Source organism: Cinclus cinclus, chromosome 2 (genome assembly GCF_963662255.1).
Source record: "Cinclus cinclus chromosome 2, bCinCin1.1, whole genome shotgun sequence".
Taxonomy (NCBI): domain Eukaryota; kingdom Metazoa; phylum Chordata; class Aves; order Passeriformes; family Cinclidae; genus Cinclus; species Cinclus cinclus.
This window is the reverse complement of record NC_085047.1, coordinates 46,547,938-46,562,475: the sequence shown is the minus strand read 5'-3', so window position 1 is coordinate 46,562,475 and position 14,538 is coordinate 46,547,938. Positions and strand designations below refer to the sequence as shown.

General features: G+C 38.7%; 1 protein-coding gene across 1 annotated transcript in view; it reads left to right on the top strand.

Moving 5' to 3' along the window:
* The window catches only part of XPO4 (exportin 4), a 77,840-nt gene that overhangs the window by 27,518 nt on the left and 35,784 nt on the right, over nt 1–14,538 (top strand). Inside the window, exons 5-6 of the mRNA XM_062487591.1 lie at nt 9,241–9,357; nt 10,140–10,293. Coding sequence (XP_062343575.1) covers nt 9,241–9,357; nt 10,140–10,293 — 271 coding nt within the window. The remainder of the gene's footprint in view (nt 1–9,240; nt 9,358–10,139; nt 10,294–14,538) is intronic.

Here is a 14,538-nt window from a genome sequence, read left to right as displayed (position 1 = left end):
CCCACCCATTTGTGTCATCCTGCCTGAGGTTCACTACACATGAAGTCAGCAGCAGATCACTTCATTGAAAATGTCTAAAGCTCTCAAGCAAGAGCTACCAGCAGCTCTTGGCTGCTTGATAGTTGGTTAGAGCATGTTACCACAACCCAAGGTTGTGGGTTGGATCCCTGTACAGGCCATTCACTTAAGAGCTGGATTTGATCCTCGTGGGTGTCCTCCAACTCAGAGTATTCTGAGGTAATGGCTTTCTACAGCAGTTTGTAATGAAAGAAAGTCCATTTTAAAAAAGCAAAATGTTCTTTTGTCTGCTTCTTGCTTACTTTTTCCTCTCTGTTGGCTGTGAAGCTTCCTGATCCATCTTTACCTTATGAGAATAACATAGGTGCTTAATCTTTTCCATTCCCTGCAGCTCTCCACCCAGTTTCTGTCAGACATCTGTACTAACTTTGTGATATCAGACAGTCCTGCTCCCTGAAATTGTTGGGACTTTTGAGTAATAATATCTTTTCAGGATCAAGTCTTGATTGTTGGGGTAATAAGGAAGGCAGTGAAACTAGATGTTAGTGTCTGTTGTGTGTGTCCTTTTGCAGGATTTGATGTGCTTAGTACCTCAACTTCTCGAGTACTAGTTAAAAAGATATTCAGAAATTGATGTATTTTGAGGCTAAGACTTGAAGGCATGTAGTGGCAAACTGGCATGTGAGCAAGACTGATGGATGAACTGTTGAGAATGAAAAAGTAAGAATGAAGTTGGAAGGAAGATAAGGAGAGGAATTGCGATGAGAATAATAAAATGGCATTAGTATTGAGTAATTTTTAAATAGTGGAACACAGTCTACATGTTAAGGAAATAACAGGACACTAAGGAGAGCTAATACTCCATGGATGGGAAGGATGCATGGTTAGAGCCAGGTTTAGAATTGGAGTGTTGGCTTCTGCTGCTGGTTCTCTGCCATTTGGTGCTTTATGAATCTCACAGAAGAAGGCTTTGTCTGAGAAAGGAAAGCGAACTTGTAGTCTGACTGCCTATTTATTTACAACTGTGTTTAGGTATTAATCCTCTGGGAGGACAAAGATTAGCTTTGGAGTTCTTGGGTTTGTTTTTTCTGGCTCCTCCTGTATTATCAGTACAAGCCATCCCTCTGCTTGTGAAGGAGAATCTGTAATCTCCCTCCAATAGCAATTTCAGGATCTCTCTTCAAAATCTTCATCTCTCTAGGGACAGAGCTTTTGCAGCAGATACAGTACCATGAATCAATCTTAAAATTCTAAATACATGTTTTCTATCACTCATTTCAAGATTTTGGAGAATTGTGGGGGCCAAGTTCTTCTCAACTGTAAATGCCTTCAATTTCTTGGCCTTTTCTTCTTGTGTTAAAATATTCTGCTTTTGCATAGCTGAAGGATTTTATTTGTCCTTCATCCCTGCCAGAAAGACAGGAATCCTGGCAGCTAAGTGACTGACTCCCAGGAGAAGGATCTGGTCTGCATGTGAGCACAATCAGGTAGATTTTGTTTAAAACTAGACCAAGATATGGATCACACCTTGATTTCTTCCAATATATGTGTAGGCAGATGCAGAGGGGTCTAGCTGCTATAGACTTGACATGGGACTGGGAAGCAACAGAATCTGTGTTTAAGACCTTTCAGTGCATACAGTAGAATGCATTTTAATATAAAGCTTAATATCTGAAGCCTACATATATTTTTTTGTATATGGAAGATGAATTGTCAAGATTCATTGGAAAAGCTCTGGAATCCCAACAGTTCCTTTTCTTACAAAATTTTCAAATCTCTTGTTCTGTTTCCCAATGTTCCTAGTTGGAGCAGAGGGAAGATCCAGCTGCTTCAAATTACCTAAAGCTTCTGAGGGATGTAGTGTGAATGGATTTCATGTGAGTGGTGGGAAATATTAATAAGCAAAACTCTAGGCATTCATCTTCATTGAAGTTCATTTATCCATTATAGTGGCTGCCTGGATACCTAGTTATATTTATTTAGCATTTACAGTTCTAGTTTGTATTCTTTAAAGGGAATTTTACTTCTGGAAATCTGTCTAGCTGTTACTGTTTCTTGTGGTAGGGTAGGAGTTGGAGAGGGTCTCCTGACTTTCACATTTTGACAAAAACATATGTGTTATCCACCCCAAGTTCTGTCTTCTGGTCTAATAAAATTGTTATATTGTTCTATGAGCCTCACTGCCCTTGAGACATATTGAGTATAAAAAATTAGAGGGCGAACCAGGATATTTAAGCTGATAAATTCTCTATAAAGGCCTAAATTAGTGTGTTAAAAGATGGGTTTGGGAATTTTAGGAATCCAGAAACTATTTAACATGTGAGGTTCAAACTCAATGATAGAAATATAAGAGAATTTTAAAACATAAGTGGCTTTTTAGTAGTTGAATTAACCGGGGTGCTTTTGCAGTTTTCAGACTTTTCTGTTGAAAGGGACATGGCTTTACCAGAGATGCAGTACAGCAAGTTTCCAGCTTAGTTGCTTAATAACTGCTAGAAATTGGTAACTCCCCAGTTACATTTACACTAGAACTACAGTTTCAAACACAGGGCTAGGAAGGGAGGAAATGTGTTCCAAGTGGTGACATATGCATCCCCTGTTCTATGCCAAACCCTTTCTTTCCTCAGTTTTGCCATCTCATGAGATTTGCACCTGTGGAGTTCCTCACCTGTGATGTCACAGACTCACTGGGAAAGAAAAATTAAGCCTTTCAATGTGTTACACCATACATTTATTTTTTTTTAATACAGTGGTGTCACACAAATAAACAGGCTTTAGGGGAAAAGACTCTTTAAGACATTTGTTGACCTTAGCTGATTGGTGTTTAGTCATTCTTCCTCTCAAAGGTACCATCCTTCAGAATAAATGTGTTGAGTAATATACTGGATTTTTGTGCAGTCTGCTTAGAAATGGCCTCTTCTCCCTCACAGCCTCTCATTTTTCTCTTTGAGCAGATATGCTGTGGAGCACACCTGTGTAATGCAGCTCATTTGACATAGCTGGCAGTATGGCAGGCAGAGGCAGGCAAGAAAGACCAGGAATGAATACTGGGAAAAAAGGGGGGAGGGAGGACACCTACCCACCAAAGCGCACTTGTTGGGATGGTGTATATTTAAAGCTGGGTGCTGCTGATGGTGAGCTGCATGGCTAGTCTAACTATTCATTATTTTGAGTTTAATTGAATGTCCTGTATTTGTTCATGCAGCTGTGGTAGGAGTGAAGATCCAACTGATAGTGTTCAGAGAGGAACCTGGAGAAGGATATGTTACCTTTATAAATGCTTTTCAGGCCTTCAACTTACTTTTTTTTTTTTTTTCTCCTACTGATTTCTGCCTCACAACTTGTCTCCAGACAAACAAAGGAAAGCTTGTTTTGCACTCTGTGCTCCAGCAAACTCTGTCTGGACCTCTTCCATTATTAGTAGAGGCTGCTACTTCCCTTCTCTCTTTGTCCAAAGCCTGCATGCTTCACATGCCACAAGATCATCTTCCTTTGGCCCATGGTGATTCACAGGGAGCTGATTTTCTCTTTCTCAGCTCACCCCTGGGGGTTTCCCTTGGTTTGGAAGGGAAGGGAGGTCATGCATGTTGTGCTGCTGTAGCTCTGATGCGTTAACCTGGAGCTGCTTATCTGTCTTTGCACAGTGGCAGAAAGGGAAGAGGAAAGGAGTGCACTGCCCAGTCAGTCCTTTACTGCTGACAGCACAGAACTGCAGCTGTGGGTCCTATTCCTATCATCCTATCCCTACTCTATAGCTTTTTTCCAACAGTTGGCTCATTTGGGAAGGAACAGATAAAAATCAGTGGGTTCTTCCTGGTGCTTCAGAATATGTTCTGGTTTTCTTTGGTTGGGAGCCACTGCTTCAGCTCCTGGGTCCCCCACCCACCTTGCAATACTCCCAAGTTGAAATGTTGGAGTGGTCCCAGTTATTCTGTGTACCTAAAGATATTTCTTTTGGCCCTCTGGCCATCCTGTTAAACTTTCAATTTGGAGTTGCAGCATACATTCTGGAGATTTAAATACTCTGAAAATGTTAGCAAAAATAGCTGTGTTTATTCAAGGAAATTAGAGAAGTCTATTATTGCCTTTATGAAGAAAGCCTTGCTTTGAACAACTTTAGTAGCATTGCTTTTGATACATTCTCATTACAGAATTCTATCACCTAGGAGCAACACAGCAAATTCTGCTTCCAATACTTTGATTCTTTGATTCAGGCTTTGATTTGAAGAATCTTTGATTCTTCCTGATCTTGTGCAAGTTAAATTTAGGTAGTTTCGGGATACTATTAAATCTCCACATGCCTTCCCTTTGGTTTCAGTAACAGAGTTTACATTATATGTGCGGAGACAGAAAGTCCTCTAAACACATATTCAAGCTGGCAGTGATCTAATGTAACAGGGTAGATGTTATGATTTGCTCTATTCAGGCAAGACCTTCGTTCTTTTAAATATGCTTACTGCTTTTTCTGTAGGTATAAATGACACAGAAGGCACTGCATGATAGTTTAGGTTTTGTAGGAAAACTAATTTCTTAATCAAACCTCTGACAAGCGAACTGTATCTCTGCTCTGAATTCAAAACAAGGAAAGAATTTTTGTATTGGAGTTTATTCTGCTTTGTCTGTTGACTTTATTGCTGCAGAGCTGGTGTACCACATGTCCATTTTTTTCCTAGGCTGTATTTGTACTCTTCTTCCTTTCAGATGCTTTGTAACCTAACTACCCTCAAATGAAGCACTTCATTTATTCCATGGGCAGCCCAGGCACAAGTGTGAAATCCCTTCAAACATTACGGCTTTAGCTTCTTTTATAGGGGACATTCCATTTGGAGGTATAAGCTGTATTTACCTTTTGCAGCTGAGTTTTATGAATGATTTATAAATGTTTTCTGTTAAAATGACACATGGTCTTTCTGTAGTGTCTATGTTTTATTAAAGTAATTTAAAAAGAAAACCACTAAAACGATGTTACTACTGGGTGTCTGATTGCCAAGTTAATCTCTTATCACAAGTCCCATTGATCTTCTGTTTGAGCAGCTGAGAGTCTATTTTATGTATAGCGATCTTTCATAAAGTTTATTCCTGGTAATAAAGCTAACTGGGGTGAGTGCCAAGCTATTCTCAGAGGCAATCCTCTCTCTCAACAAGAGAAGGATTTTATTTTGTTAGATGGGCTTATTGTTTGGGTATGTACTTGTGGCAGAGCTAGTGAAATTGCTAGGGAGTGAGTCAAACTAGGTTCAGAGGTGTACTCTTACTGGTATGAAGTTAATGGCATTGCTGCACAATAGACATTCAGATCTGGCTTTTAATATGATGCCCAGAGTCACGTGCATTTTCTCCTTATTACAGTGCAGTATTACTAACTTGCATTGTTAATCTCTTCTGTGGTGTGGCAAAAACCTTAAAAAAAACTTTAAAAAAGAACCAAAAAATCCCCACCAGAAAACAAATTAACAAACCAACCAAAACCACACGAAAACCAACAGCAACAAACCCAACCAAACAAAAAAAAAAGCAAAACCAACCCAACACAAAAACCCCCAGAACCCTCCATCCTAGAATTTTTTACGTGTTACGTGTAAGAGGAAGAAATTTTAGTTCCTGTAGCACACCAGTATTGGTTTCTCTGAAATTGCTGGTTTTCAGATTTTTGAAATCTTTCTTCACATAATATTTGTGTTGAGGTACTTAATGTCTTCACACCAAAAGTATCTGTATATTAAAAAAATGTAATTCAAAATATTAGTAGTTAACCTTCAGTAACATTACTTTATGAAAATCAAATTTTAATTTTAGTAAAATTTACTTGAGCTTTATTCCAGAGGTTATGTGATATTGTGTGTTCAGGAAAGTTTCATGCACAGCAGGGCAAATATTTTAAGCTAATAATTTGTTAATACTCATGAAAATGGGCTATCTTACTGCTATGTACAATAGTCTGTATCAATTCCTATAGCCTTATGTCAGTTTTGGGAAGCAGTGGTGGTTTTGCAAAGCTCTGTGCAAATACTTGGCATTTCAAGGACAGGTTTTGGTCTTGATCTGTTCCTCTGCTCTTATTTGAAAGCTGAACTCATGGGGGCTGGCACCTACCTTCTAGGAAACCAGACTTGAGCCATCTCACCTTAGCCTGTTGTTGCAGTAAATTTTAAATTACTGGCCATTATGTTCTCTTTGGTCTTCTCCTGCCCTGGTGACCTGGATGTACGGGAGTGCTTACAATTCCTTATGGATGCAAGGGGTAAGTGCAGGTGCAGATAGCAACAGAAGTGTATGGATGTGCAAATACTGCACATGAGGCCCTTGGGATGGTGAGGGAATGGGGCAGGATTTGCACCTCAGATATTGAAATACCAAGTTAAGGAAGTTGATGGGGTGCTGGGAATTCAGGAGGGAGTAGAGCAGAGGCATGCAGTGTGCCCTGGTATTTGCTGTGAGCTAGCCTGCTGGATGGAATAAGGTGTGTAAATCTAGTAACAATTTTTCTCCTGTCAAGCTCAAAGCAGATACTGATGTCTCAGAACTATCTGAACTAGCTCTCATTGAAATCAGGGGGATAGGTCACTGTTCAAGCTGCTTTATTGGGCTCTTAGCAGATTCAGTCAGCCTACCTGTACTCATTGCTCTTTATACTTTCAAGGAGATGTCTTTACCATCAGTCATAAAATTTAACCTTATTTTTCCTTCAAATCAGGAGAAAAGTGCACAAAAAATCTGTAACACGCTTTTACCATGCAGTAACGCAATACTCTGCAAAGAAAAGAATAAATTATATATATATAAACAAACTGGAGAAAAGGAAGATGCTATTACAGCTAATATTAAGTATATGTAATCACAGTGGGAACAAACTTTTTTCCTATTGTTCCTGCCCAGTTGAACTTGGTGATTGATTTTCCAGTAATTGGCAACCAACTGCAAATGATGGGTAGTCTGCGTTCCTGCCCTGCTTGTTCTGTGGTGGTCTGGGTGGTGGCTTGGTGTCAAGATCTTAGCATGCTAAAGCAGAAGCAGTTTAGTTTTAACGTGGTTGTTGTCTACTGGAGCCACTGAAACCACTGGCTAATCAGGGTATGTTAGAGAGCATTGAAGTGTACAGATTTGTAACTGCAGCTAGTGATGTCCTTACATTGTGGCTGCTTTGAGTTGAAAAATGTTAGTGAGTCAGTAATTTAAGCATCAAATAAAAACTTGTATTTTAAATTATTTAGAGAGTCATGTGAGAGAACTTTGCATTATTTCTTTAAAATGTGTATTCAGATCTGAAGCATTCTTCTAAAGTCAGACTTGAGGGGTTTTTCTTAGTTGGTCTTTTTTTTTTTAACCCAGGTTAATTATTTTCATGTGGAACTTTTAATGTTGGATTTAATACTCAATACTAGTCTATACTCTTGGGGTCTTTTTAATATTGGATCAAATCTGTATTTCCTCTAACTAAACAAAATATTTATTGTGTGAATTCCTTGCAGAAAAAACTGGAAATAAAATACTGAAATGATAGAGCTAATTAGAAATACTTCTAGTATAAAAGTGACCAAGTTGCACTTTTGCTGGAGTAGTTTAAATTGTGCTGCTGGTTTTCACTGGCTAAATGCTTCTTTGGTAATATGTATTGTTTGACAGAGCTGACTGTAAATGAGAAATAGTCCACTTGAAATAAATAATTTCTTTAAAATGGGAGAACTTAGCAACTGATCAGCAATGTGCTGCTCTGTTGTACTTATGCAGCTTTATTGCATAGTTGAAGAGAACCTGTGTATTATCACGAAGCCACTATGTTTGATCTGTCTGGAACTTATTTAGCAAGTAAGAATGTTAATTTAGTGTTTACTGACTAAGATAACTAGTTGTCTGGGGGGTCAAGGTACTGACTTCAGAGGCATTTCTGAACAAAGATGTTGCAGTTGGTGGGTGGATGGCACTGGTCTCAGCTGTTGTATGAGCTTGCATAAATAGTATCATCTCCACTTTAATCTTTCGGGTGTTCAGAGGTAGTGTGCATATTTCTGTTTAACCCCTGGACACTTGCTGGCATGCATGACCCTTTAACAATTCCTATCCCTCTGTCCATCCCTGGCACCTTGGCTCCAAACAGTCTGGGAGGACAGCCAGTAATTTTGGAGCTTTTTGTATAGAACATCTCTTTAACAAAAAGTCTTTTCATTTCAGCAGGATACACTTTCTATTGTGCTTGTTATAGTAGTGTGCAACACAAGTCTGAAGTACTGCTTGCACCTTCACTGTGCAGTGCTTGCTCCCCTTTGTGTGCAATGATCAGTTAAAAGATATTAAAACTGGTGATGATGGTTTCTGGACTTTGGCATCAGGAAAAAAAGCTTTTTTTTAATATTTTGAAAAACAGCAACAAAGGCTGGAGCCATGTGTTTCATACAGAGTGTTGGCTTTTAAGTAGTGTTTTAGATAAGCATTTCATTTACCTTATCTTCAGTTTTGAGAATGGGAAAGATACTTAAACCTTTAGTCTTCATAAATCTGTCTCTCTAAAATTTATATGCCTTTTTCCCACCAATTTTTATATTACTTCAGAGACATAATTTTAATAGAGTAGATTTAAGGGTTATTTCTGAGGCTTGTTGATGTAGTGCCTTGGAGGGAGGTGTCCAAGACCTTTCCAGTATCTGAGCTTTCTGTGAATTCCTCTCCTATTTCTTTTGATGGGGAGAGAGGGAAAAGATGTGGTAGACAGTGTTATTGCAGGTGTTGTTTTTGATAAACTTGTGTCACTTTTGGTGCTATAAAGTTAATCATGATCAAATACCAGCATGGTAAGTGTAGCAAATGCAAAGAAGGCCAAAACAAACTTTGGAGTGACCTGAAGTATTAGATCAATAGAAAGAAGTGGGCAGTGAATCTTCCCTGAAACTAATACCTGTAAAGGCCTGTGCACAGGGAGACGAAGTAAATGGCAAGGCTGGGAAATGGTTTGCAATAAGTTGGTTCATTTGTAATGATCACACAGATGCCAGCTTTTATATTGCTTGAATACTCAGATTTCTTTTTTAAGGATGGAGCTCTGATGATTCCAGAAATGGTTCATCCAAGAATCTATTTTCCTGAAAGTTCGACTTGTTCTAGTTTGTGTTAGAAGGAACTGAAGTATGGTTGTATTAAAATGCTAATAAAGAAATGAGGGACACTGTAGGTGCTATTGCGTTATTGGACATCTTTTAGTTATATTATTCCCCCTTATTTTTTTTATAGCAAACTTTGGCCTGTTCCATTCTAACGGCGTTGTTGAGCGAGTTCTCAAGTTCAAGTAAAACCAGCAACATTGGACTAAGCATGGAGTTCCATGGTAACTGTAAACGTATATTTCAGGTAAACTAGTTCTGTATTGATATATACTACCTCTCTTTCTAAAATTTGAACATTGAGAAGCAAAAATACTTTGTTGTGCCAGGTGCAGTCAGGTACACTGTGTGTCTAAAAGCATTTAATAGGGCAAATACTGAAGATAATGCAGATACTGGCTACTCAGGAAAATTGATAATATATGTTTTGAAAACTTGTATCAAAAAGATGCAACCCATTTGTGCCCATTTTATGAATGTAGATCTACAGATCTTTATGCCATTGGACTCTTTAATTCCTTGGCTACCAATTGCAAACAAAACGAACACTCTGTGGAACAATGATAGTCTTAAATATAGCTTTGGTTTAAAGCCAAGGAGAGCTATGTATGTATTTAAAAATATTATTGCAGATGGTGTAGTCCGGTTGTCTCAGATGTATTGTTTGGCCAGTCAGAAATGTTTATGTGAAGGCATTGCTTTAAACTGACTGTTGTGGAACAGCTTACCAACTTTTTTTCATGCCAAAGACCAACTCTTTACTTCACCACTTATTAAAAGCATATTGGTTTTTTTATCTTTTAACAACTAGTATTTATGTCTTGATTTTCTTCATAATCTTTGCAAAAGTAATCAATTAATTTTGACAAAAGGGGGGGTTCTCACTGGCAATTTCAGAATATTTCCTGTATTTTAATGAAAATAGGGTGAAACTGGAAATTTTTTTTCTCTCTGGAAAAGTATTTCTGGTTGATCAACATTTCATTAAAGACTCAGATACTGAATGTATTGTGTTCATCCTGACTGTAGGAGGATGATCTGCGGCAGATCTTCATGCTCACAGTAGAGGTACTTCAGGAATTCAGCAGACGTGAAAACCTCAATGCTCAGATGTCTTCAGTGTTTCAGCGTTATCTTGCACTAGCCAATCAGGTCTTAAGCTGGAACTTCCTTCCTCCAAATTATATCCTTTTCATGTCAGGTCCTTTGTTTCCCTTGACTTGGGTCACTTCTTGGGTGAGGAGTGTAGTCTTTGTAAGGAGAGTAAAACATAAAACTTAAACTTTGTGTTTAGTCCTTGATTTATGTTTTCTTCTGTTAGTGCTTTTTGTCTCCACCATGCTTGCTAAGACATACTTACATACAGAAGCTGCTGTTGGTCTTCATTAAAGTTTAAAAGTATTTAACATAGAAGAGAAAACATACAGAGTACCTGCCTTTTACAGGTTTATGGTCTGTTTGGTGTAGGGAACAGGAAATGTGCAATATGCTACTTCACTGTAGAACCATATGGTGAAGAGTCTAAGCCCTCTTCAGTTTTTATGCAGATATCTGGTCTATCCTGCTTTTCTCCCCCAGAGAAGAGGTCGGGACAGGCAAATGCCCCATTATGTAGGAGTATTCATGTTCATGCAGGTGAACCAACTTCCCATAAAAGAACATGGTATATACTAGAACACAAAATCTCTTCAGCCTGAAAAAAAGTCAGAATAAATGTCAAATTTAAATTTACAGAGGTGCCATTGCTTCCATTTTGATATTTTTGTGATACTTGCTGATAATTAGTCCAGAGAAAGGTGGAGCTGGAAAGTAGAGAAGGAAATGGGAATCAGAAGGAGGCTCTTGGTGAAGGAGAGGGGAAAAAAAGATACAAAAATGTTCAGTCCAAAAAATAGGCTAGACAAATATTGTAGAAATAATCAATCACACTTTATTTAAAAGCAGTTTTAGACAGCATGTGTAGTAAATCATTATAGTGCCTGTTTTAATCCTTTATGATACTGCCTTTACGAAGCTCAGAAAACTTCCCAAGAGCCAAATTTTTAAGCTGGTTTATAAACTTTTTTCTTAAAACTTCTGAAATTGCTACCAAGTTACACATACTGCAGGAATCTTGCTGTTGCTTTGAAATCCACTATGAAGGACTTTATTTGCCTTCCTGGTGTGACAGTCAGAAGTTGATACCTGTGTGTTTTTGTTTTCTTTAGTCTGTTCATTATGCAGCAGGCAGCAAAATTAAATTTATTGGAAACTGGATATTCACATCTGTAAAGCAGAATGCCAATTACATTGGCTTTAAGAAAGGTTCCATGGATTAAAAGTAAATATCCTATTTCTATATATCCCTGAAGTGATGTGGCAGGGGTTCAGAGAGGAATTTAGTGCATGTGCCTATGAAATGGAGACTGTAGTCAAATTATTGCACCTTATAAAAGTTTCTGGAAGTGGATTTGGGATTTCAAATAGAAAGGCTCTTGTATTGTGCAGTGGTGGTTCTCTCTGAATTTTAGTCTGGCTCTGCATAAACATCTGATATAGTCCTAAGTACAGAATTGTAGAATGTTAAGGGGTTAGAGGGAACCTTAAAGATCATCCATTTCCAGTTGCCCTGCCATGGCTAGGGACACCTGCCACTAGACCAGGTTGCTCAGAGCCCCATCCAACCTTGCCTTGAACACTTCCAGGGTTGGGGCATCCACAGCTTCTCTGAGCAACCTGTTCCAGAGCCTCACCATACTCACAGGGAGGAATTTCTTCCTACTCTCTAACCTGAATTTCCTCTCAGTTTGTGCCCATTGCTCCTTGTCCTGTCACTGCAGTTCCTGAGAAGGAATCTCTCTCCAGCTTCCCTTTAAGCCCCTTTGAGGCACTGGTAAGTTTCTATAAGGTCTCCACACAACCTTCTCTTCCAGGGGCTCAACAGCCCCAGCTTTCTCAGCCTGTCTTCACAGGGGAGGTGCTCCAGTCTCCTATCCACTAGGTGGCCTCCTCTGGACTTAGTCTATCAATTCCATATCCTTCTTATGTTGGGGACATCAGAACTGTAGTCAGTGCTCCAAGCAAGCTCTCACAGGTGCAGAGTAGAGGGAGAAATCTCCTCTTTCAGCCTTTTGATGCAGCCCAGAATGCAGTTGTCTTTCTGGGCTGTACATGCACATTGTTGGCTGATGCTGAGTTTTTCATCCACCATCACCCCTAACTCCTTCTCTACAGTACTGCTCTTAATCACTTCTAACCTGTTGGTGTCTCTGGGATCTTGGTATGGCTCAAAAGTGAAAGCTTTAGTTCTTCATGAGCTCTTTGTCCTTGGCTAAGGCTTGCACTGGTGGAGCCAGATAGAGAGATAGATACATGCAACACGTGGAGCCTTGGAATTCAAGCTTTCCTTTTTACATCTGTATAATATGAAGTGATTTAGGTGCTAGTAAATAAATGTTACTAGAAATACCAAAGCAAGTCATACTACTGCTTAAGGTAAATCATATTTTCTGCTACTCAGTCTACTTTAGACACTTTAGCTGTTAAACAAGTTCTGGCCATTTCTGGAGATCAGATGGACCCAAGTGTTCTTAATGGGTCCATTTCAAGTATTTTTCTAATTTGTAATCCACCTGATACCGTATTTTTTTTTCTACCACTGGATGTTTCATTTTGTAAGAATTACAGCACCAGCTTGGATCTTTTTTTATGTATTAATCTGTTTTCACAGAAGTTGGAACATCTTCAGTCCTCCTTGAGAAAAGTTGGTCTTAGCTGCCAAAGATTCAGTAACTCTTGGGGTTTACAGTGCCGCGTTGATTGTATTGTGGCATAAATCTCTTCCTTAAGATGACCTCTTTAACTGTTGATTGTTAGCCCATGGACAGTGAAACTTAGCTTGGCTGTAGGTTCTAAATAGATAGCACATTACATAAGAATGTAAGAATTGCTGTGTTGATTGATTGGTTAGAGTCCTTTTGGTGTCCTCTTTCCAAATCTTGACAGTACATATGCTGAAGCAATGGGCATAAATTTAATACTTGAAGCATGGAGTAAAATGATCCACTGTATTTTCAGATATATCTTTTTTCCTTTAGTTGGTATTTCCCCTGGCAAGATAGTATTGATTCTCAGTATTTCATGCAGCATCACAGTAATCTGTGGTATATTTATGTAATATTTAGCAAGAATCATATATCTCAAAAAAGGGGAAGTAGCATAAATGTGCATTAACTGTATGGTGGCTCTTGCAAAGTGGCATGCTATTCAAATCCCCAGGTTGTTAGAATTGAATCAAAGCATACCACTTCTCAAGAGTTCTGTGCTGTTATAGGACAACTTTATAAGGGTTGCATTGTTAAATGCAGTTTTGAACAGTGTTGCGAACAATTGTAAGAAAAGTTGTAGTAAGTCTGCATTGTCTATTGCTACCATGAAAGATGCAAGATGCATTCTGGAGTAACCACTGCATTAGAGCAGCAAAGGAAGAAACTCTGGAACCTACCTAATTTCAGATTGGCACTCTGTATTTTTAAATTATCTTGGGATGTAGTGCCTGCAGTAGGAAGAACACAGGGTTCACAGACCTAGGAAGCCTTCAGTCATGTCCAGTTTCTCCCATTTCACTTTCCAGCAACCATCTATTGTTATTTTTATCTGCCACCTTGAGATATTAGTTTACCTGGTGTTTGTGGAGGCTTCAGAGGTAGTATCTTGTGGCACGTTGGCTTCTGCACAGTTTTTTTTTTTTACAGTGTTGTTAAATGCTATTGACTTGGATGGAATGAATTTCAACTGTATCTTTTCTTAAATGAATGTTTCAACTAATTAAGGAAGTACAGTTGATCAGTACGACAAATATAGCCCTCTCCTTGACAAAAGTTCCTTCAAGAATCTGACTTTCAGTATGTTGTGAGTACCCAAAATCTCCACTTAAGAAGCTGAATGTTGTTGGGCTTTAATATACCTTGGCACGGGCATACACATCTTGTGGAGTCAGGATGTAATTATAATTTCTATCATTTTACTTCCAGAGATATGTCTCTTGTTGACTTTGGGATTTTTCTGTTCCTGGAAGTCACATTCTAATGGACTTTGGCTGAATGTCCTCAAATATAAAAGTTCTTTAGCAGAACATAAGAATTGTATGCAGCTGTCTCCCATCTACAGAAAGGTGTCTGTAATCTGTCATTAGGAGCTGTCATAGAAGTACTTATCCCTTATCCTTCAATGTATGGATTACAGTACATGACTAAAGAGATACTTCAGCTTTAGTTCTTATTTGGGATTTAGTGCCTGTACTTGATCAGAGGCAAGCTGGCAAATTTTCAAGTGAACATAGAATAGGGGATTTTAAATGCAGGCTGTGTAGACCTAGTGGTTTGCCCTCTTACTAATACACGTCATTGCTGTTCCATTGGAATTGATGGTGCCATGGTAGTTGTATGAA